Source organism: Hemicordylus capensis, chromosome 5, assembly GCF_027244095.1.
Source record: "Hemicordylus capensis ecotype Gifberg chromosome 5, rHemCap1.1.pri, whole genome shotgun sequence".
Classification (NCBI taxonomy): domain Eukaryota; kingdom Metazoa; phylum Chordata; class Lepidosauria; order Squamata; family Cordylidae; genus Hemicordylus; species Hemicordylus capensis.
The window spans coordinates 214,408,604-214,433,074 of record NC_069661.1 but is presented as its reverse complement, the minus strand read 5'-3'; the positions used below and the strand labels follow the sequence as shown (position 1 = coordinate 214,433,074).

The following is a 24,471-nucleotide window of genomic DNA, read 5'->3' as shown; positions in this document are numbered from 1 at the left end:
AAAAGGAAAAAGAGCCTGATACTGATGACTTGGCAGATAAGGTTCATTTGGAGAAAGTGTGTTTAAGGTTATATAGAGCTAAATGCTCGTTCTTTGGGATCTGCTACTGATTTACAGCTATAGAAAGATGTTACTGATTTTTTTCAGGCGCATCTAAGGTATTTTTTCTTTATAGCACAGTGTACTAGTGGGATAGTTGTGGGTTATACTGTCTATTCCTTATTTGTGCAATAGTTGATGCAGCATAAACTGCATATGTTTCTCTTTAAAAACAAATGCATCTCATGAATAGGACTGTGCATATTGTCAATAATTAAAGTGTAATCAAATGAAGCTGCAACATCCAGCACTAAGTGTATGTCTCCTTGACAAAACAACTGGATAATAATTCATCATCCACATGAGGATTATTATTAAAACTTCTATACTGCTTTTTTAAAAAGCATTCTCAAAGAGCTTTACATAGCAAAAGGAATGAGGAAATGGTTCCCTGTTTCAAAAGTACTTGCAACATAAAAAAGGGAGATGACACTTCTTAAAAAGGATTACATTCTATTCCTAAACATTTGTCACTACACCTGCCTAAAATGCTGTTACTTACATTGCCTCCAAAGGAAAAGGTCGCTTTTCTGCCGGAGTACCTTGGACACAGACATAATTTTAAGTCAGGTCAGATTATGAGAGTACAAATGCATTCCTGAAAATGATATTTCTTACTGATCTTCAAAAAATAAAGGGAGATAGCCAGGCACAGAATTCTGTATTTGAGGTACCACAGCTTTGAGGAATCTGGAACCTGTAGGCATTTGCCATATTTCAGATTGTAGAGCACTTATATTAGGACTGCTGAGGATCTCAATGTGTGGTAGGGGCACAGGATAGCCTTCAAGTTAATCAGGGCTTAGGTTGCTTAAGGCTTTAAAAGTTAAATCTAGCACTTTGAATTATGCTTGGAAACCAGTCTTAAGGAGAGGTATAGCATCCTTTTAGACAAGTCAAGAAATACTGACTCAGTTCACCAGCCAGACAAAAATCTTAATGGTACATGTGTGCTGTTACGAAGAAGTTACACTAGCCTACCACATTGCATAAACACAACTGTATCCATTTACATGGCAGTCAGCCATGTTTAATTCAGTGGGACTTACTTCTGAGTAGGCATGCATAAGATTGCACTGTAATTTAAGTACTATTCTTTCAGTGAGTCTGTTATAAACAAGACAGGCAGACATGCCCAAATTTGAAGCTATTGTGTTACAGTCCTCCAGTCAGTGGTGGTGATGGTTGTGGGGGCAGCTTTTTTTAGTGGGGATGCATGCAGCCATGGAGGAAAGCAGAGGGAGAGAGCAGGCTGCCTCTGTGACTGGGCTATGCCTACAGGGAGCCCAGTTGCCAAGGCAAATGCCCACCCTGGAAACTGCTTTCTTCCTAGCATCTAGCCACCATGGAGGAAAGGCAGTCAGAGGTACTTGCCTTGGTGATTGGGCTCTCTCCACAGGCAGAGCCCAGTTGCGGAGGCAGGCCCCGCTCCCCATTTTCTTCCGTGCCTGGATCCAAGCCTCAGTGGAGAAATGCGGAGAGGGTTGTCTCCATGACTAAACACTCCTACAGGGAGAGCCCAGTCACAGAGGCAAGCACCTATGACCGGCTTTCCTCCACGGCAGCTAGACATGAAGGTGAAAAGCAGTTTGAAGGCAATTGCCTTGGCGACTGGGCACTCCCCTTAGGCAGCGCCCAGTCGTGGAGGCAGCCCCTCCTTTCCCTCTCTCATGGCTTGACTTGGATTACTTGGTTGATGTTTGTATCCAAGCCATGGAAGAAAGCGTGTGGGCGGAGGCTGCCTCCATGAATGACTGGGCTCCCCCCCCACCCGGCAACAGCATGAGGGTGGAGAAGCTGTATATACACTTGTCTGAATTAATTTTTCATTCGTCACTGACGAGCAGATGAGTGCGTTTCCTGAGCGCTGCTTATAGACAACTAGAAGTCTGGCTCTTGAATTCTGGGCCAGTTGGAGCTTTTGGGACGGTCTTCACAGGCAGCCCTATAGAGCACAGCGCACTAGTCTAATGTAGAGTTTGTAAGAACAAGTGCTGTTGCAGTTGGTTGTCGTGGGTTTCAATCTAGCTTATTTAGTATCATGCTGTTTGATTTGAGTCTTTTTGATCAGAGTTCTACAAAGCAGTATACAATGATAGAAAAATATTTAAAACACAACTGCAGTCAGAAAGCCTCAGAAGTCTTCAGCAAGAATAAAAGGCATCAACCATTTCAAATAAAACCCTTGGTAAAAAGAAAAATCTTAACCTGCTGCCTAAATAATGATATAGGAGCCTCATGAATCTGTCTAAAGAGGCTGTTCAAAAGGCCTTCTGAAAAAGCTGTCTCCCTGGTTGCTGTCTCTCTGATACTTAAAAATGGGGCACCCAGCGAACAGTTTCAGAAGCACATCTCGAAAGCTGGGCACATACTTGTATGGGAGAAGGCAATCATTTTGGATACCCTGGTCCTAAACTGGTTAGGGCTTTCATAGCCAAAAACAGCACTTTGAGTTGAGCCTGGAAACAAACTGGGGACCAGTTTAGAACTTATATTGGCAAGATTAAAGTGGCCCCAAAATTTAGAAGACAGCAGCTAGACTACACTGTAAAGGAAGCCTTGGGTATAGTGCAGTCTGCTACCAGAGCTTGAATAACTGTTCAGACTATCTCTGTCAAGGAAGGGTTGCCGCTGAGAGAGGCTGAATAGGATTTAGGGTGGGGGTGGGGGAACAGGAAGCCCTGCAACATTCTTTGTACTCCTATGTCCCCCTGTATGTGGTAGAGGGTCAGTCTGGATAGTCAGAAGCAGCACTAAGTTTTCTGTACCTTGATTAGAAGACTGATCACTCTGTTAAGACATTTCCGCCCTCTTGATTTTGAAGTCTCTGTAGAGGGGAAGTAGTGCTTAACTGCATGGTCAAAGATGGCCAGTGTGCTGCACTACAGATTTTTAAGCAGTCCCCTGCATTGCTCCCAGTTGTCTGAACACGCTTGCAGTATTCTACAACAGTTATCTACTTCATAGGTAAGTTGGTGTTTTCATTCTGGGTTGTAATACCCTGTTATCTCATCCCACCTGATTTTCCTCTTCACTCTTCCAAACAATTTTTGGAAGGAAGTATGCTTAGGAAGCCCTAAGTGGCAGGGTCTGCTGCAGACATGAGAAGGCTCTTGATTGTAAGCAGTTACTTATTTTTATCACAACTAAGATTGTTAATTTGTCTCCCCAGCACGATAAATAAAGACCAGTTTTCAAAAAGGAAAAATGATACACTGGACCCTGAACAGTAAGTAATATTTAAACAGCTCACTAATCACATTTTCCTTTTTTTAAAAGGAAGTCCTTTTTCATCATGTGTCACTTCAGGTATCCTTTTTTGAGTATTAGCTTTGATCCCTTAGCCTGTTGGCTACAGTATTGATTTTATACTGTATCTTTAAACAATCCCAGTTCCTAGAACACAGCTGTGCACACACTTTCTCTCCTGTCTGCATAAGTGTAGTCCTAAAGGTGCATTCCTTCCTGTTCATTTGGTGTTGCAGGCAGGAAAATAGCTTGCTGTAGGATTTTTCAAAATTTATTGAACATTTGTCTTTAATATAATAATATCCTTTTGAGGAGATTCTTTCAGCAGTATTGCCAGTCAGAAATGTGTGCCCATGCTCCTTTTCTGCCTTGAATTCAGTTTTCAAAGGAATCTGTTAAATTGCCTTGGATTTAGTAGTGGAATTATAGTTAGAGCAAAGCTATAGAATTCATAGATGCATCTGAAATCATGTTTGGGACTGAACAACATTATTTGAAGATACTGTCTTCTACTGTCTATTTCCAAGTCAAGATACATGTACAGTCTGTAGAGTTTTGAAGAAATGTAAAGCTTTTGTTCTTGGACTCCATAACTTGTGGACCATTTTAACTCTGAAACAATTTTCTTTCTAATTGTACCAATTTCCAACTTTCTCTTCCAGATTTGTTGAATGTATAGAATGTGGGAGAAAAATGCACCAGATCTGTGTACTTCACAATGAAGTTATCTGGCCTTCTGGGTGAGTTGCTTGTTTCATTTCTTTTATGGATGGTAATTGGCTGTGTTGGTAATAAGAACTACAATTTTGGTGGAGTAGGGGTATGTAGATCTGAAATGACATACAGAACTGTATGTCAATCTAGAAAGATTGGTGGCAGTCATTGGAATATTTAGTCTTAAATATTAAAAGTTATACAGCTCTGTTCACAACTGGTTAAAAAGAAATTACCATAATTTGGGGTAGAAAGGCCACAGCAGGTATGTTATGAAAAGTTGTTTGTTGTTGCTGCGGCATTTACACTGATGCGGCATTTACACTTGAATTTAGGATCAAGATGTAGTAAAATCTTAAGCGTTCAACACAACCGAAAAAATAATGCATGATGTCCTCCTCAAATTGTGGCGTTGATGCTGATGTGGCATTTCTGCTGGATTTCTGCAATTTTTCAGCCTTTTTCCTTACTGCGGCTTTTACGCCGATATGGCCTTTCTGCCCAAAATTACGGTAACTAGATAAAAAGTTGTTGATTTTTGAAAAATATGTGAAACATAGTGAATTGCCTACAAGCATAATTTAATTGGTTGCTTGCTTTTCAATAGTCCATAGAAGCACACTAATTTACTTGGAACTCGGCCTGCCTTATCTGAAATCTCTGTTATGCTTATCGTACGATTTTCAGAATAATAAAACTTTTATAATACCAATTCCTGTGTTGGATCCTCTTCACCTTCTCCTTTATTATTATTTATTATTATTATTTAAAGTATTTATACCCTGCCCCTCCAGTGCACTACTGCTCGGGGCGGCTCACAACAGTAAGATAGACACAGATACAATAAAAGTAATAAAATTAACTAAATTTAAAAGTCAGATTAAAAACCACAATTATTAGGTTGAAATTAAAATGGAAAATTATAGAAAGCTAAAGAACCTACCAGATATAACAAAAAAATAATGGAGCATTAAAAAGCCTCCTTTAAAGGATGTTTTTTAAAAACATGTGAAGTACCTTGTGAAACTCAATGCATAGGTATTCCAGAATAATCAGAAAGAAGAGGAGATATAGCCAGGTGACAAAGCAGTTTCCATAGAGAACTTCAACAACAACAACAACAACAATAATAATAATAATAATAATAATAATAATAATAATAATTCAATATCTATACCGCCCTTCCAAAAATGGCTCAGGGCGGTTTACAAAGAGAAATTTTTGCCAAAATGCCAATTTATATTCCTCAGAAGTACCAAAACGTAAGAGAATGAAATACGTCTGAATTAGAAATAATGAAAGTGTGTGAAAATCACAATTGGACTGAAATGAGCAACTCTGTTTATAGAAACATGTGGAAAAGTATGTTCAGTTGCCTAACAAAAAGCTGTTTAAACATGCATATTGAACTTCAGGGAAAGCTACATTTTAAAATCTGCATCTGACAATTTGATAGTGAATGACACTCACGTTACTTTTGAAATACTCCCTGGACTATCTGAAAAGAAGAGAATGATTCTAAACTTGCAGAGGGTGGTGGAGCTTTGCAGTATGGATTTGGGGGAGGGGCCTTGAGGGTTAGGCTGGCTGAGCCAAGAAGAGACACAGGGCATTTTAAAGGAATTTTCATGGGTTGGGAGGCTCAAAAGGGCACTCTTATATCGTGCAAAGGGGCACTTTTCATGTAACATACACTTCAGTAAAGAAATCTTGTGATGCATGTATTTTAATATGAAATAATGGTTATTTTAGGCAACTTGGCACTAACGTCCAGAACTCTGAAGGAATTTTTATTACGGAATACAATGGGCATAAATCTCTGATAGATTTATAAACTTGTATTTTAATGCTAGCATATTTACTTGCATCTTCTGGAGGCTGTGAATTTTGTAACAGGCTTCCACTCTTAACTGGGAGCAGTATTGTTGCTTGCTTGTGCTTTGTTAGCTATCCTGCAGCCAGTTGGTGGTTGACTTCTACAAGTGTTGCGAAAATGCCAGCATGAACTAAGGAACTCTGGGACTTGTAGTTCATAAAGATAGCATGTCATCGGAAGGATATTACTCTCTGTCTCCCAAACAAGAAGCCATAGGGTTTGAATAAACATTGTTCCATATAGAGTCCTACAGAGCAGTTATGTCAGATAAAATTCTGGGAAAGTTGGAGTTAAGTTAGTTAACATTCCAACTAGTTAAGAGTTGACAACTGAAATAGTTGAAGTTAACTTTTGTAGCTTAAAATTGCTTAGCTTAAAATTTAACTCATTCCTATGACTACGTTCTGGTGCCATAATTTGAAACTGCAACCACTCTAACCTAGTTAATTTAACTGGGCATTTAATTAGGTTTTCAAATATATTAATTAAAATGTTGCTGTGTAAGGTAAATGCTGCCCTTGGGGTTCTTTTTACAACCTGGATTCCAGCTTGTTTTTTAGTTCTCAGAGATATCTTACTGTCAAGGAACTTGCATGATGATTAGGAGCAACGGCACACCCTCCACAGATTGCAGAATACAGCAGTGTGCATTCTCTCTGGCCCATGAGGCAGACCAAATTGCGGTGCTACAGTTCCCCCCCACCCCACCCCTTCTATCTCGTAATACTGACCTACTTGGTTTTCAAGCTTGCCAAGAGAAAGAAGATACTATAGGTATCCATGATCACTAAATCAGTTTAAATTTATGCTTATTTATTTATGTGTAGTACATTTATAAACCACCCTATACAAAAAGGTTCCTGTGTGGTTCACAATGTAAAATGCTAAGCTTAATTTGAAATAAAGCTATTAATTGGTGAAACACACCTGTTTGGGCAGTGTGCACTTTCATCCTTCTGGCGACTTCTGATTTATGATGGATGAATTCTAAAACACCTATTGAATCCATTACAGTACCTTCTTTAGGGAAATGTTTGACATCAATTCTGAGTTAGTTGGTGTGCAATGCTTAACATGACGAGGAAACATTTTTGTTGGAATAATTCACATTAGTGTTGGATACGAAATTTCACTCCCTTCTATTTCAGCTTTGTCTGTGATGGCTGTTTAAAGAAAACAGGACGAACCAGGAGAGAGAATAAATTCTCTGCCAGAAGTAAGTGAAAGGATGATTGCAGATGTACAGCTCAATTTTGTACTTATATGGAAGTTAAAGCCATTGATTTCAGTGGGTCTTATTTCCAAGCAATGACTTAAGGACTGCAGTCTTAGCAGAGTTGCATAGCTGCATATTCCTTTTTCTAGACTGTTTATACTTGAAAAATTGTGAGTTGAAGGATATTCTGTTGTCCAGATGAGTTCCATTTAAGCTACTGACACTACCTTCAACAATATTGCCCTGTCCGTAATATGATCCCAGCATTAAACTGCCTTTAATAAATTGGAGTTATGAATCTTTGATCACTTTTTTATATTTAAACAACTCAAGGAAAAACAAAATCTGGACTGTTGGTGACTGCCTGGTAACTTGCACTGACAAGGTGCAATTAGGAGGCCCAGTTCTCTACACATCCTTGAAATATGGAAGACATTAACTTGCTACAAAACAATTCAAGGGTTTGATTCTGCAGCTCCATTCTCCTAAAACGGAATCCAAACCATCATATGAAACTGATACTTCAAGTCTCAACATCTGTTTGCTTTTCCCCATAATTAAAGCTTCCTGGATTTATTGGGATCATTGTTTGAGAGCTAGGGTTGGGGGTAGGGAAGCTGTATTATATCTGATTTTCAATTCCTCTCCTAATTATTCTCGATACAGAATTTTCCCTTTCAGTTCTGTTGCACATAAAGCTTTTGGTGAGCTATCTGCCGGAATCTTTTTCCTGGGTTCAGGAAGGATCTTGGTGTCATGGTAGATCGCTCACTGAAAAATAAAACTAAGTGTAGCGGTAGTGAAAGAGGGATTGAAAGCAAAACAGCAAGTATCATAATACCATTATGTAAATCTATGGTCCATTGTTATTTGAAATACTGTGTACTGTTTTTGGAACAAATGATACCCTCAACTGGAAAAAGATGCAGAAAAAAATAGTAACAAAATCAAGGAGTTGGAGTACCTTTGCTGTAAGAAAAGACTAAACACATGGAAATTAGTGTAGAAGAAAAATGACTTAAGGGGGTAGCCAAGACATGAGTTTTATACAACTATGAATGAAATGAAACTGAATAAACTTTTTCTTTATCACTTTGTACTGAATTCTCAGTAGTGGCCCTCAGAATGTCCTCTTGAAAGAGATCCATTATATTGATCCTTTTTTAGGAGGGCTGTAAGGATTTTTATTTTGCCAATTTCTTGATCTCTAGGCTCTTGAGAGCTGAACTGTTAGATACTGTTTGCCTTGTTTTAGTAGTTTGTTGTAAGTAACTTTGGGGACGTTGTTGAAAAGTGTGGTATAAATGTAGAAATCCTCTAACTTGATGAGCCAATAAAGTGGATTGGCAGTGGGCTCTGAATAGACAAAGGGAAGTATTTGTTTATGCATAATTTATTTTATTTATTTATCAAATTTATACCCCGCCCAAACTTGCGTCTCTGGGCGGCCATAATAAATGTATCAAGTTCAGTAATGCAAGACGTCATGGTAGTCACAAGTTAACCACAGTACTTAAAAAAGCTATTAGACAGTAATGGTTGATAAATAAGTTAACAGCTATTTTCCATAGTAGTAAAGTGGAACTTCTGTATTTGTAGGCAGTATACTTGTGAATAGGCAGATGTTAAGAAATCACTGAGGGGGCTGTTAACTTCTGGCCCCACTCGCAAGGGTCTAGAATGGACCCAAAATCTGATCAGCAGAGCTTCTCTTACTTTGTGCTTCTAAAATGAGTTCATAGCATCTATTGTAGTGGAAGCACATTTATGTTAGTGCTTAGTGGAGAGACAGCTAGCCTTATTGAAAACAGGTATCAGGCCACTCATTAGGACTATAATCTTTGCTTAGCAGATTAATCTATGGAAGTCTTGGTTGGTTAGTCATTCTTTAATTGGTGCAGATTTTAAACCTGGGGGTCTAAGAATGTGCTGGATTTAAGTTATGATTATGTATTTTGTTGAAGTTATTTTGATTCTGGTGCATTACTGTAAGATTATTAAGAGTTCTTTTGTTTTAAATAGGGTTACCAACCACAAGGCTTGGTACGTTCTTGGAGAATAGAGTGAATGATTTCCTGAGAAGACAGAATAACCCTGAGTCGGGTGAAGTCATTGTTAGGGTTGTTCATACTTCAGAGAAAACTGTAGAAGTTAAACCAGGAATGAAAGCAAGGTATGATGTATTCCCAATCTTTAATGGGGTATATTCAGACTGTATTTGGAACTTCAAATATTATTATAGCTGCATGTGTTTAGAAATGCAAAATACGTTCTTTTAGTAATCAAAAGATCATTGGAAATATATTTTATTGCCATCAGTGATACTTTGTGCATATGACTAATATGCTCAAAGCTTTCTGCTTTGAATAATTACATATATAAGCACTTCAGCTTTCCATTAGAACAGTGGGTTTTTTAAGTAAACTGCTTTCATATGTTTTGATCATAAGGTGATTAAATAGAGCAATTATTTTTTGATATCAAATATTAATATTCTCTCCTTCATAAGGAGTGGAAAAGAGGATAAATTTTCATTTGGAGTGTAGATAACTTTTCTGAATTATCATATGCAGACTAAGGTGAGCAGGTCTCTTCTAATGTTAAAAGTATTCTCACCTTTCTAAAGAGAGTGAGTCATCTACGTTTATTAGTGAGGTAATGTATATGAATCACAGAATGCTCTGTTATATATTCATATTATCACATATTCACTAATTGTTGCATAACTTGTTTTCTGTGGTATTCATGCAGTGCAATGTGAGATAGATTTGGAGGAGAGATGGGAAAAACTGAGGGAGGGAAAGTTGCTTGATATCACTTCATTAAGTGCTGCATAAAGATTTTTGTTCGATTTTAGAGGTATTCCTTTTGTGTGAAAACAACCATCTTTGATCATTTAACACATGACTGGATTAGATATGCTCTTTTGTTTTGCCATGTCATCCTTGCCTGTGTCTAGATTTTAATAAATGGATTTTATTCTTGCCTTTACATTTTGCAGGTTTGTAGACAGTGGAGAGATGGCAGAGCAGTTCCCTTATCGAACAAAAGCCCTCTTTGCTTTTGAAGAGATTGATGGTGTAGATTTGTGCTTTTTTGGTATGCACGTTCAGGAGTATGGGTCAGATTGCCCTCAACCCAACCAGAGGTAAAGAACTGCATTATGATTTTTAAGTTTACTCGTTTTTTCTTCATAGACATAGGAGTTTAGGCTTCTAATAGGTGCTGAATTTTTGCCCAGAAGCAAGTAACAACTAACTTAAGACTGGTTATATCCAGTGTAAGCCAGCAGCCATCTTCCCCATTCTTCCCCTGACTCTTGCACAAACAGAATTAGTTTGCCTCCACTGGGAACAATGGTGTTTGCTGTTAGGAAGGCACATTCTTTAAACTAGGGATAACAGCTTGCTTCATAGAAGGAGCTGGGAACTTTTGCTTTATAAAAGCAGCTTGACTCAACCTAAAGTCCGTTGGCTACATTGTCAAAGCAAGACTCTTAGCCGACTTGGCATAGTGCATCATCTAGTTTAACATTATTTCTTTCTGCTGCTACTAGTAATATGCCTTATTGACCCCTGCTTCTAATAAAGTGGTTAATTGTACTAACTTATCTTGCCCTTTCCCTCCCCTCCCCCAAAAATCCCCCCAAAAGTACACAAGACAAAGAATATATTTTATATGGGAGAAAAACAAAACAGTGGAGGGCATTCTACCTTTACATACACTGGACAACATCCAAAGTAGTTAGTCATGACTAAGTACCATTGAAATCAGTGAGATGTTACTCATGACTAACGTAAGTTCCATTTATTTGCATGAAAGTCTGGATGTTGCCTGCCTTTTCTGATCTTTGAAAACGCAATAAGCTCTGCATACTGATCTACTGGTGACAGAGTTTTAAAGGTTAAAGGATATTCTGCACATGATTTTATTGCAAATCGCATTTTATGTTAAGTCATCAAGGTATTGAAGGTTTGAGCAACCTTTTGTAGTTGTGGCACCATTTTAAACTTATTTCTGTGTGTGCTGCTTACTCTCTATACTTTATAGCAAACCTTGCAGTCCTAATAGCAGTGAAGTGTTGCAGTGTTAATAAGGTCCAATATGTATATTACTTTAGTAGTATGCAACCTTGTGAAACTCATGGAGCATCATTAGAGACTTCGCTACTAAAGAAACCATTTATCAGCCCATCAAGATGAGCTAGTTGAGACATAATGCCAAATTATGATGTGGTGCTATTAGACAGACCCTTCAAGAAGTTTTGGTATATCACACTTGCTTCATACCCTTAGTCTTCCTCCTCTTTTCATGCATGCTGATTTCCTCTTTCCTGGTTTGAGGCAAACCACAGTCTGCTGTTTTGCCCAAGCCATCAAACTTTGTTTGTGCTTGACTTGGAATCCAAGATTGGACACTACAGCTTAATCCTGGTTTGTAGGGTAAGTGCACATCACAGTTTGCTAGTTTGGAAGAGATGGCAAACTGTGGATCCTTCAAACTGGGAAAGAAGAGAGGGCATTAGTATGCCCATGGGGATGTGGGAGTGTGCGAACTTGAGACTCTGTGAAGGTATGTCTGAACCAGCCCTGTGTTACACTCTTAATTGTGGGAGTGCTGTGTTATACAAGATAAAACTACTGTGGAAAGTAAACAAAAATAGCTTGGATAGGGAGGGAAAGGACAGCTAAACTGAGAGGTGATTTTTTTCAAGAGTTGAAACCTGGAAGACGCCTTGCTTGGGTACTTGAAAGATGGAAAATAGATTGGGGAAGTGTTGAAAAATTGCAAAATGCTCCCGGTTATTACCTGGGTTTATGAATTTTCTCTCCTCCTTGTCTAGGCGAGTATACATATCTTACCTTGACAGTGTTCATTTCTTCCGCCCTAAATGCTTGAGGACTGCAGTCTATCATGAAATACTAATAGGATACCTAGAGTACGTCAAGAAATTGGGGTAGGTTTCCCATTTATCTTGTCTTTTTGTAATATACTCTTATCCACAATAATGGAAGATCTTCAGGACATATCTTGTTCTTTTTAGTTTAGGTGTTACTTGAAAACTATCCCATCAGGGGAAAGAAAATACAGAGCTAGGTTGCTTATGGCAACAATGGAATCCCTTTCTTCCCTTTTTCCTGAATAGGAAGATAAGAGCTGTCGGTTTCATAGATAGTTTCAGGATGATGGTTGTCAGCCTAGTAGCAGTGTGTGCTAGACAAAAGTAGAGGAGGAGCTGTTCTGTGATGCTGATGTATAAAGTAGTTTTATTGTGTGGTAATTAATGTGAAGAACTCTTGCACATGATATATAAATACCCAAGTATTTCTTAAAGGTCTTGTGGGACATAAGATTGGTCTACAGCAGGCCTGCTCAACTTTGGCCCCCCAGCTGTTTTTGGACTACAACTCCCATAATCCCCAGCCACAGTGGCCAATAGCCAGGGATTATGGGAGTTGTAGGCCAACATCTGTAGGAGGGCCAGAGTTGAGCAGGCCTGGTCTACAGGCTTAATCTAATTTCGAACACCGACAAAATGAAATGAGCAAAAGGTGTATTGGATCTGAAGGAGGGGGAATGGTCTAATGAGATGTAATGTGTGTTTAAAAGAGAGGATCCCAGTGATGTCTTCACAAATTTTTGATTATGAAGCAAGTTTTTGATTATGCAAAATGTAAATCTGAGCAGATGGAATCTCCATTAGAAGATCTAGTACCAATGAGGTTTTGTTGCTTCTCCACTACTTCAGTCAAGATTGCTACAGAACCTATATTTCACTTAACAGTCAAAAACTGCTTTATTTTCCAAGGCAAATGTTCTTGGCCATCAAATTGAGACACAGAGAAGTTGCCTACCTAGTTGCCTCTGGATCTACAAGCCATTGAAATATTCATGCATTGACTACTAAAAGGAGAGAAAATAAATTGCAACAAGATTGTGGGGTGATAAGAGTAATGTGACTTTAGACCATAATAGCACATTGGAATAGCAACAAAATACAGATCTAATTGTCATGGACTCACAAGCGAAAGAGACTAACTAGCAAAGCATCAGGGAATATTAGCTGAGTTGTCCCAAAGTGAGAAATATAGAAGCCAGGTCTTGGACAAGCTGACACTTAAAAGTGATTGCCCCCAACCAGAATGTGCTCCATCAGTTCTACCTACTAGTACATAATGCACAGACACCTGCTTAGCAGCTTGTAGTGTAAGTCTTGCAGTTGGCCCCACAGGAGCCTGGGATTATAACTAATGATAGGTGGGGACTGAGGAATACCCAAAAGGTATTTCTCTGCAAAAGGAGAAAGTGTGGAGAGAAGTGTGAACATTTTAGCCCTGACAAATACTTTGATGTGTCCTCCAGTCCATTATCTCCTCCTCAGATGAGTCTAAAATGAAAATAAAAAGTGGAGATAGACTACTGAGAGGTGCTCCAAACAATATTGAATATTAAATTTAAGCATATGAACAGCTATTTACATAGAGAAGTACTAGCAGGTTGGATGGGTAGAAGTGTACGAGCATTCTTCCTAGTAATCCCTGCACGAGACTTCTCATTCCATTAGAAGGTTTTCAAGGTACTTAATTTCTGGAACTAAGCAAGTCTGGATGGCAGGTCATCTGCAATTATGTGTCCTCCTAAGGCATGGTTTCTTAACATTGGCTTTCCAGATGATGTTGGACTGCAACTCCCATCATCCCCAGCCACAAAGACCATGGCTGGGCATGATGGGAGCTGTAGTCTAACAATATCTGGAGAGTCAAGATTAAGAAACCTTGTCCTGAGGTATGCATTTGATGTAATGTTGCTAGCTTGCATCTGGCTCTGTGAGCTGCTTGAAAAGATGGATGAATGGAAAGCCACTCCTCACCCCTTTCACTGTTAACAAGAATATGAGATAAGTTGGGGGTGGAGTTGTGGGCCGAGCTCAAGAGATGGGCATGTGGGCTGCCATTTTAGTCCCCAGCACATGACACCAGTGGACCAATCACGTGTAAGGAGTGGCTGCATAAGCAGTTGGTTCCATTGCTCTGTCTTTCAGTTGCTCTATGGGCAGGCACCCACCCCTGGACTCAGTGAGGGATATTCCGGTCGCCATCGAGGCCAAGTAGGAATTTTTTGGGTCTCAACTGATTGGCTACTATTGGGGCCTTTTTTCGCCTACTTCTCACTGATTTCATTAAGGCAGTCACTGGCCGTTATGGTGAGTGGGAATACAGAGGAAGGCTGGGTGATCTCGCAACTCTCAGAATGGATCAGCTCCCACTCGGGTGCATGCCAGCGAACTCCACTCAGTGCCTTGCGGTGGGCTGGCATGCATCCCCTCGACGGGGGGTAATCTCATGGTAGAGAGGAGGTTTGAACTGGGTACGGAACCAAATCAAAGCCCAGTCCTTCGCCCTCCTGTGAGCATAGCTCCTATGAGATTGACCCACATAGGAGATACCCACACTTTAGTTAAGATTTCTTGTTGTAGGTTTTATAAATATTCAATAAAGTGGCCCTAGTTTTTTCCAATTACATGTATCCTGTCGTTATTAGGGCCTGGGTTTGCAGTGGGCAGCGATTCTGAACTTAATATTGATGATGAATAGTGGAGAAAATTGTCTTGGCTTTTTGAAATATTACTAGGTATACAACTGGACATATTTGGGCCTGCCCACCTAGTGAAGGAGATGACTATATTTTCCACTGCCATCCTCCTGACCAGAAGATTCCCAAGCCCAAACGACTGCAAGAATGGTACAAAAAGATGCTGGATAAATCTGTATCGGAACGTATAGTCCATGATTACAAGGTTAGTCATGAATTAGATTCAGCACCTATTTTGGTTCTTGTATCACTGCTTATTCTGGAATAGGAGTGTATGCCCTGAAAATTCCAGAATCATTTTTGGGAGCAGTGCTGGACACCTAGCACTTTTGGTATTGAAAACTATTGGGATAATGAGGTGTGTTAATTGTGGGAAGGCAAAACATTGTATATTCCTTGTGACACTATACTGATTTGTTGGTTTAAGAAAAGTCTGGTTTAAGAAAAACTGCTTTCAAGAACAATTTGCTGGGATTGAAGGGAATAACTGGCCTTTGAGAGAAGTGTAATAGATTCTCTCTAAACGGGGTGGTGGTGTTAGTGTATTCCTTTTCCTGAGCTGTTAGGCAACTGCGCTGACTGAAAACATTTTGTGTTGCAGGATATTTTTAAGCAGGCAACAGAAGACCGTCTAACAAGTGCAAAAGAGCTGCCTTACTTTGAAGGGGATTTTTGGCCCAATGTTCTAGAGGAGAGCATTAAAGAACTAGAACAGGAAGAGGAGGAGCGGAAGAGAGAAGAAAACACTAGCAATGAGAGCACTGATGTAAGGAAGTCACTTTTATTGAATGATTGTCATTTGTCATTCTTTGTAAAATCTGTGATCTGCAGAATTGAATTAAGTCAAGGTACAGAGCCTGTTTAGAATTGACATCAGCTTGTACATCAATAGTTAGAAAAGTTAAAATGCCATTGGTTGGTTCCTATCTTCTCTATATATAATTCTCTAAGGCGTACCCGTGGCTAGTCTCGTGTATGGCAACTCTTGTGAGAGTTTGTGAGCAGAAGCACCTGATTGGGCAGTGGGGATTCCATATGCAGATAGGGAGGAGGGGCCTGTGATAGTTAAGGTCAGTTGGAATGCAACTATTACTGGTCAGAAGATGTTCTTGTTTGTAGAGGAGAGGAATCTCTCTCCCTCTCTCTCTCTCTCTATGGATGGATAGTGGGCAGGGGTCTGCGAAGAGAGGGGTCGTGAGAGAGGAAGGAGCCCCTTCAGGAGAAGGGGGCTGCTGTTGTGTAGATTAGATGAGGAAACAAGATGAACAAGATCTGTTAACTCAGGATGGGAGAGAGAAAGAACGGAGGGGAAGAAAGACAGGGGAAGAGTGAGTGGAGGAGAGAGGGAGGGAGAGAGAAAGAAAGAAGAAAGGGCGAGGGACGGACCTGAGCCTGTCACCGGCCTGAGGGGAACGAGTGGCCATGGCTGTGGCAGGAGTAAGGAAGGGCCCAGTCAACCCCTGCTGCTTTTTGCGGCTACTGAGGCCATTGGCGGAGGCAGGCAGGCAAGGGATCGGCCTGGGCCTGTCAGCCTTCCCCATCCTACGGGGAACAAGCGGCCATGGTGGTGGCAGCAGCAAGGAAGGGCCCAGTCAACCACTGCTGCTGCTCCTCCTGTGGGTCAGGGCTCAGGTGAGGAAGTCTGTGGGGATAGCTTTGCCAGTAGACATCAGCAATGCTGCAGCCGCAACCAAGAGGGGTGAGGGGGATGGAAGCAACCAGTTAGAGGAGGAGGAGCAGGAGTGTGGCTCAGGTGAGGGTGGAGAGATCTCTGAGGTGAGGAGGGCTGTGGCAGGGGGTGAGGGGAGCAATCGAGTGCTAGAGCGTAGATGCTCTGCACTGGTTAAGTTAGTTCATTTGATTTCATTAAGGAATGTCTTGTTAATTGAAGACGGCCCCATCTGCCACAATGCTTCCTCTTGGGGTGAGAGTAAGTCACTTAGGAGGTTGGGAGCAAGTTACATATGCCTACAGGCCTTGCTTGACCCAGCCTGATTTATTTGCCTTAGCACAAGCAACTTGGGGATCACTTGATTAAGTTTTGGGTTCATTTTCCAGGTCAGCAAAGGGGATAGCAAGAATGCCAAAAAGAAGAACAATAAGAAAACAAGTAAAAATAAGAGCAGCTTGAGTCGTGGCAACAAAAAGAAGCCTGGCATGCCCAATGTTTCCAATGACCTCTCCCAAAAACTATATGCCACTATGGAGAAGCACAAGGAGGTAAGAGCAAGTATAAAGCTATGACCATGTATGTTGTGTTTGAAAGTAAGCTGGCTACAGATAGGGATGTGCATGGAACCAGTCCGGAGGCCCTTTATGTTACGTTATGCTCACACCGGGTACTTACTTTTATTTCCGTCCGAGGAGGACACCGGGGCGGCAGGGAGGTATGCTGCTGCCCCAACGGAGACTTCTTAAATGGAGCGCCGGTGAGGAAAACACGGTGGGAGCAGTAAGGGCACCCTCCCCCGCCTTTAAAAGTATTCCCCCCCACCTTCGAAACGCACACACACACACACACACCCCGGTTCCATGCACATCCCTAGCTACAGATTCTGAAACACATAAATACTGTATTGAAGTTGGGTAAATGGCAATAGCAAAATGTCCCTTTAGATTGGTTACATAAAAAAGAGAAAGTACTTCTGCTATATTGTCTGTGTGACCAAATTAAAAACATGGTCTAACTTGCTGCCCAAACTAAATTTATCTTAATCCAGTGGTCTTAGACTTCAAAGGGAATGTGGTGCTGAAATGAGCAGCAGTCCCCCCTTTTTGTGGAAATAACAGGGAGCATGCATTTTTCTATTGGTTTGAAATCTTCAGAAATAGGGGAGAAAGCCAGTTGTCGAGAGTATTTAACAAAATTATAAATATAAATATATATTTAAAGAAACTGATAAAGTTACATAGCTATTTAGGGATGGTATTGGGCAAGTTGAAACACTGCACATTTTGCAGCTTCTTGCATTGCTTGCTGAGTTAATGTTTTATATTTATAAAGAGCCAGCATAGCATAGTGGTTAGAGTGTTGGACAAAGACTGGGAAGACCCAAGTTCAAATCCCCATTCAACCATAAAACTTGCTGGGTGACTCTGGGCCAGTTGTGTATCTCTCAGCCTAACCTACCTCACAGGGTTGTTGTGAGGATAAACAATAAACATGTACACCACTCTGAGCTCCTTGGAGGAAGAGTGGGATATAAATGTAAAAATTAATTAATTAAAAAGCAAAACAAGAAACAAATGGAAAACCTTGCTCTCTGGCTTAGAGTCTAAATTGACACATGAGGAAAAAGAAGCTGGTCTTGTAGCAAACACGACTGGTCCCCTTTGCTAAGCAGGGTCTGCCCTGGCTGCATATGAATGGGAGACTACATGTGTGAGCACTGTAAGATATTCCCCTTAGGGGATGGAGCTGCTCTGGGAAGAGCATCAGCATCTGCATGCTTGCATGCAGAAGGTTCCAAGTTCCCTCCCTGACATCTCCAAGATAGGGATGAGAGAGACTCCTGCCTGAAACCTTGGAGAAGCTGCTGCCATTCTGGGTAGACAGTACAGAGCTAGATGGACCCGTGGTCTGACTTGGTATATGGCAGCTTCCTATGTTCCTAAGGCGGTAAGGAAGGACAGTGGAGGAAGAGAGACTGTCAAGAGTGTAGTATCTAAGCAAATCTGAGTTGGTTTTGGTCTTACTAAATTAAGTGAAACCATTTTTGAGTTGCATGTGCATTCCAACATTATAAGAGACACATGTTGGTGCAATTTGGTATGAGTATAGGAGATGCTTCCCCACATGTATAGTATTGTAACTGGATAGCATTCCATTATTTCAGGCAGCTTGTAGATTGACCCAAGTCTATGTCACTTTGTTTAGGTACTCAATCGGAATCAGTAGCACATAACCACTGTGACATAGCTGGATCATCAAGATAAGTTAATTGGTTAGTTGATGGGAAGAGGGGAAAATTCTACACTCTCAGTTGTGGAATCCACAAGTGCTTTACTATCTCCCCCACACTACAAATCGGGAGCAGTTGAGAGGCCTGTTTTGATCTTTGCAGGCTATTAATGTCTTCAAACAATTCACATTGAGATTAAAAACCACAGTACAATAAATATTCCATACATAAAAGCTGATGCTTAAAGCCTTTTTGAACAGAGCCTAATACCAACCATTCTGTCTTTCAGGTATTCTTTGTGATTCGCCTTATTGCTGGTCCTTCAGCCAACTCCCTCCCTCCAATTGCTGAACCTGACCCTCTCATTCCATGTGACTTGATGGATGGGCGTGATGCCTTCCTCACCCTTGCTAGAGACAAACATCTTGAGTTTTCCTCGCTACGAAGGGCAATGTGGTCAACTATGTGCATGCTGGTAGAGTTGCACACACAAAGCCAGGACCGTTTTGTTTATACCTGTAATGAGTGCAAGCATCATGTGGAGACAAGATGGCACTGCACAGTCTGTGAGGTATGTCTTTGAAATGTTATCTTTTAAACTTTGGCTGAATGCTGTCTGAGAGAATTTTCAAAACTTTTGAAAGCTCTGAAGACCAAAACCAGCAATCTTTATAATTAATTCTCTTAGCCAGCCAGTGTGGGGATGTGGCAAGGCAATGCGTGCCGGTGAGAGAGGCACCTGGAGGCACCTTGGCTGAGCTCCATTTGGCTGGCGGAGGCACTTGATTGGCTGGACGCCGGCTGTTGTGAGGAGGGGCCGTCTTGGCTGCAGCCTGGGCTGGGAGGCAGGAGGCAGTGGGATGGACTGGCCCTGGCCTGGCGCCAGAGGGGGGGGGTGAGTGGGCTTCCATATATTTAATTCTCCTGGGACATGCGTGCCCAGGATTTGGCAGCGGAACTCTCGCGACACGCTGCGAGAGTTCCGAAGTGAGGAGCACTGAGGAGGAGAGGGGGAAGAAAGTGCCGGCGGTGGCCTGCCAGCAGGTAGAGGAGGGGGGAGAGAAAGGCGGCTGCGGGCGGGCGGAGAGAAAGGCAGTGGGGGGGGAGAAAAGCCGTGGCGGCAGGTGGATGGGAGGGAGAAAAAAACAGCGGCAGCGGGTCCCTTCTTGGCTGCCCACCACAGCTCTGTTGGGGGGGGGGAGGAACAGGAGAGGAGGAGGGCTGGAGGAAGAGGGAGGGGGAAACAGCCAGCCCCAAAACGCCGCACAGATGCTCTGTGCCGGGTCAGCTAGTAGAGAATAATTTCTATAATCTTGTTCTCTTAATATGGTCTGCCATTCTGTTAGCTTTCCCTTGTGAACTCCTTCAAGCAAATATTTCCTATTGCCCTTCCTCAGCTTTGCTATTTTCTTTGCGACAAATACTGAAATATATGTATAATGCTTCCATTTCAAGATAGCTCTTCACTCTCCAGAATAATGAGCTTCTTTAGAAGAAGTGTGGTAGATTGTCATTTGCCTGACAACTGTATGTTTGCAGTATGGCACAATTGCATCTGTCTGAGATGGGAGACAATGCTTCATTTTTGTTGCTCCCCATATTAGTTGTTCCTCTGATGCTTAAGCCACTTGCGCTGATCTTCATCTGCTATAAAGCCCTATTCAGACATTAGTTGTATATGTGTTCAGATGTTTGTATACATGTTTTGATTTTAACAGTGAACAGGCCCTCTCAAATGCAGAGTTACAGATAGGAAATGTACTCCAGTACATGCATTGAACATCATGTGTTAATAGGGCTAAAGTATAGTGTTCAGTGGATGTTGGTTCATTCTCCTTCTCCAGCCTATGTTCATGAGGTCAGATCTCTATTGGCTCTGAACAAGGGTGCTTAAATGCATAAATTTTAGATAGATTTATTGGAACAACCTCACATCTAGCAATTGAGGATTGCTTTGTTTAACTGGCTGCTTTACCACAGATTTTTCACTGAGATGCAATTCATTTTTCAGTTGATATGTTTGTCCTACTGTCATGATCATGATTTGACTCATCATTTCTTTTTTCAGGATTATGACCTGTGCATCACCTGCTACAACACTAAAAACCATGAGCATAAGATGGAGAAATTGGGTCTTGGTATTGATGATGAGAGCAACAACCAACAGACAGCCACCACCCAAAGCCCTGGTGACTCGCGTCGCCTGAGCATCCAGCGCTGCATCCAGTCTTTGGTCCATGCCTGCCAGTGTCGCAATGCCAACTGTTCACTGCCGTCCTGTCAGAAGATGAAGAGAGTTGTCCAGCACACCAAAGGCTGCAAGCGCAAAACGAATGGAGGGTGCCCAATTTGCAAGCAGCTGATTGCTCTTTGCTGCTATCACGCTAAGCACTGCCAGGAGAACAAGTGCCCAGTGCCCTTCTGCCTCAACATCAAACACAAGCTTCGCCAGCAGCAGCTTCAGCACCGCCTGCAGCAGGCCCAGATGCTGAGGAGGAGGATGGCGAGCATGCAGAGAACCGGCATAGTTGGCCAGCAGCAAGGGTTGCCCTCACCAACACCAGCTACACCGACAACTCCGACAGGCCAGCAGCCACCAACTCCGCAGACTCCACAGCCACAGCCTCCACCCCAGCCTGCCTCGCAGCCCCAACCTGCACCTCCCACTAACATGCCCCAGTATAGCATGTCAAGAACTCAGCCTCCTGGTGCGGTGTCCCAGGGCAAGGCAGGTGGCCAGATAACTCCTCCAACAACTCCTCAGACTGCTCAGCCCCCTATTCAAGGCCCCCCTGCAGCTGCAGTGGAAATAGCCATGCAGATCCAGCGAGTGGCAGATCACCAGCGACAGATGGCTCATGTTCCAATTTTCCAGAGGCCAATTCAACACCAGATGCCCCAGATGAATCCAATACAGCCGATGGGTGTGGCACCGCCTCAGATGGCCAGAGGTCCAGGTGGCCACATAGATCAAGGGATGGGGCCAGCGGGAATCCAGCAACAGCCAGCATGGGCCCAGGGAGGGTTGCCCCAACCTCAGCAGCTGCAGCCAGGAATGCAGAGACCACCCATGATGTCAGTAGCCCAACCCGGGCAGCCTATGAGTATGTCTCCACAGCCTGGAATGGGTCAAGTACCAGGTGCAGCTCAGCCAAAACAAAGTTCTCTGCCCCAGGCAGCCTTACAAAACCTGCTGCGGACTCTCAGGTCTCCCAGCTCTCCCATGCAGCAGCAGCAGGTGCTCAACATCCTGCACTCCAACCCTCAGTTGTTAGCCGCTTTCATCAAGCAGCGGGCTGCCAAGTATGCTGGAAACCAGAATCCACAGGGCATGCCAGGGCAGCCTGGAATGCCTCAGGGGCAACCAGGGCTTCAGCAGCAGCAGGGCATGCCAGGGCAGCAAGGAGTGCACCCAAATCCAGCCATGCAAAACATGAACCCAATGCAAGCAGGTGTCCAGAGGCCCAGCATGCCCCAGCAGTCACCACCCCAGCAGCCTCCACCTCAACAGGCCATGGGCGGGATGAATCCCCAGGCACAGCCAATGAACATGAATCACGCAGGAATGTCTCCCCAGTTCCGGGATCTCCTAATGAGACGACATCAAATGCTTGAACAACAGCGTCAGCAGCAGCAGCAGCAGCAAGGAGCAGGACCAGGGTTGGGCCCCGGCATGGCCAACCATAACCAGTTCCAGCAACCACAGGGAGTTGGATACTCCCAGCAGCAGCAGCAGCAACAGCAGCAACAGCAGCGGATGCAGCATCACATGCAGCAGATGCAGCAAGGAAATATGGGACAAATGAGTCAGCTGCCACAAGCAATGAGTGCAGATACAGGAGCAAGTTTGCAGCAGGCTTTTCAGCAGAGGCTGCTCCAGCAGCAGATGGGATCACCAGCTCAGCCCAATCCCATGAGTCCCCAACAGCACATGCTCCCTAGCCAGGCCCAGTCCCCGCACTTACAAGGCCAGCAGATCCCATCCTCACTCACGAATCAAGTGCGCTCTCCACAGCCTGTCCCCTCGCCACGGCCCCAGTCCCAGCCCCCTCACTCCAGCCCTTCCCCTCGGATGCAGCCTCAACCTTCTCCACATCACGTCTCCCCACAGACCAGCTCCCCACATCCAGGACTGGTAGCTGCCCAGGGTAACCCTATGGATCAAGGGCACTTTGCTAGCCCGGACCAGAGTGCAATGCTTTCTCAGCTTGCTAGCAATCCAGGCATGGCAGGCCTTCATGGTGCAAGTGCCACAGAACTGGGACTTGGCTCAGATAATTCAGACTTGAATTCAAACCTTTCACAGAGTACACTAGACATACACTAAGACGCATTGTAGCATTTTGGGAGCAAAAAAAAAACCTTATTTTCTCAAGACTTTTTGTACTGAAGACAAAATTTTTTGAATCTTTCTTAGGAGAAACAACATTTTTCCCTGGAATACATCTGAACTCTGCAGCAGTAGTTTATGGTTTTTAAAAGAAGAAACCAACAAAATGAACCTGAGGGACAATAGAATACAAAGAAAATATATTTTTGTTATGGCTGGTATCATAACCAGTCCTTTTTCTTGTTTTTGTTTTCCCTTCGCGTGCGTTGGGGAGGTGCTTGGGAGAGGATAGTTATTTGGCTGCTGACCAAATTACTTCCTCTCTAGCCTCCAATAGGTTTTATTTTTTTTAAATTAATGAAAATATGTAATATTGATAGTTATAATTTACTGAGGCAGATGGTTAACATTTTCCCTATTCTGGTTTTTTCCTCATGTCTACTGCAAAAAAAAACCCAACACCACCACATAACAGGAGAACATTTCCTTAAACTGGAGGACAAAAAGGGTGAATGTTGCTTTAAAAATACAGTGCATATATATAAATATATATATTAAAGATAAATACCAATTTTTCCTCTTTGGTTGGAAAGATGTCAATCTTTTAAAAAAATGTAAAAATTAAAAGTAACCCAGTCTCCCTCCCTAAGTCTACTTTTGTCCTCTAAGAATTTTCTATACCAGAGTCTGAACTTAAACTTCAAGTATTAAAATTTGTACATGTAGAGAGAAGACAACTTTTTTGCAAATACACGGGCAGCTGCCAAATGGATGTAGTATATATATTGTGGTTTGTTTTCTTGAAAGAATTTTTTTTGTTATTTTTGCATCTAACAAAAGGAGACAATAAAGAGGGTAAGAAACTATTCCAAGGGTATAATTTTAACCTGAGAGAAATTCCCTGGGGTTTCTTCTTTATGCTTGCTTTCTCTTTCCCTCCCTTCCCTATTCCTCCTCTTCCATTTTCTGTAAAACTTGAAAATAGAAAGCAAAAAACCCTCTAATGTTGTAAATCATGCAATTAAGGTTGATTACTTATAAATATGGACTTTCGATCACTGTATAGACTGTTAAAATTGATTTCTTATTACCTATTGTTAAATAAACTGTGTGAGACAGACTGATTTTTTTTTAATGCTTCCATTCTCCTTTTCCCGACTACTGGTGCTTATTTTAAAATGGGGAAAGAAGATGGTATGTGTATGCAAAAATGATTTTTGGCAATCAATATTTGGAGATAATGTATGGTTATATACCATTGTGTCTTTTTAAGCTGGGTATGTTGGGCTGTAATGAAAACTATCAATGTCCATATTGCTGTGACTCTGTATTTGCTTCTGCTTGTTTAGTAACTGCAAACACTTCTCAATATTTAGGTGGAGTTCTATTTGCGTTTCTAACTTGAGTAGCACTTCATCTTCAAAATGACTACCAGAATAGAGGAGTTAAGTCTTACTATAATCTCAGCCACCATTCCATGATTCAGTAGCAT

The 24,471-nt window shown here is 42.1% G+C and overlaps 1 protein-coding gene across 1 annotated transcript in view; it reads left to right on the top strand.

Moving 5' to 3' along the window:
• Nucleotides 1-24,103, top strand: part of EP300 (E1A binding protein p300) — a 113,398-nt gene extending 89,295 nt beyond the window's left edge. Inside the window, exons 21-31 of the mRNA XM_053255349.1 lie at nucleotides 3,272-3,328; nucleotides 4,011-4,088; nucleotides 7,087-7,154; nucleotides 9,177-9,327; nucleotides 10,156-10,302; nucleotides 11,998-12,111; nucleotides 14,787-14,952; nucleotides 15,349-15,513; nucleotides 16,806-16,967; nucleotides 18,939-19,220; nucleotides 20,718-24,103. Coding sequence (XP_053111324.1) covers nucleotides 3,272-3,328; nucleotides 4,011-4,088; nucleotides 7,087-7,154; nucleotides 9,177-9,327; nucleotides 10,156-10,302; nucleotides 11,998-12,111; nucleotides 14,787-14,952; nucleotides 15,349-15,513; nucleotides 16,806-16,967; nucleotides 18,939-19,220; nucleotides 20,718-22,976 — 3,649 coding nt within the window. The 3' untranslated portion in view covers nucleotides 22,977-24,103. The remainder of the gene's footprint in view (nucleotides 1-3,271; nucleotides 3,329-4,010; nucleotides 4,089-7,086; nucleotides 7,155-9,176; nucleotides 9,328-10,155; nucleotides 10,303-11,997; nucleotides 12,112-14,786; nucleotides 14,953-15,348; nucleotides 15,514-16,805; nucleotides 16,968-18,938; nucleotides 19,221-20,717) is intronic.
• Nucleotides 24,104-24,471: the final 368 nt, after the last annotated feature.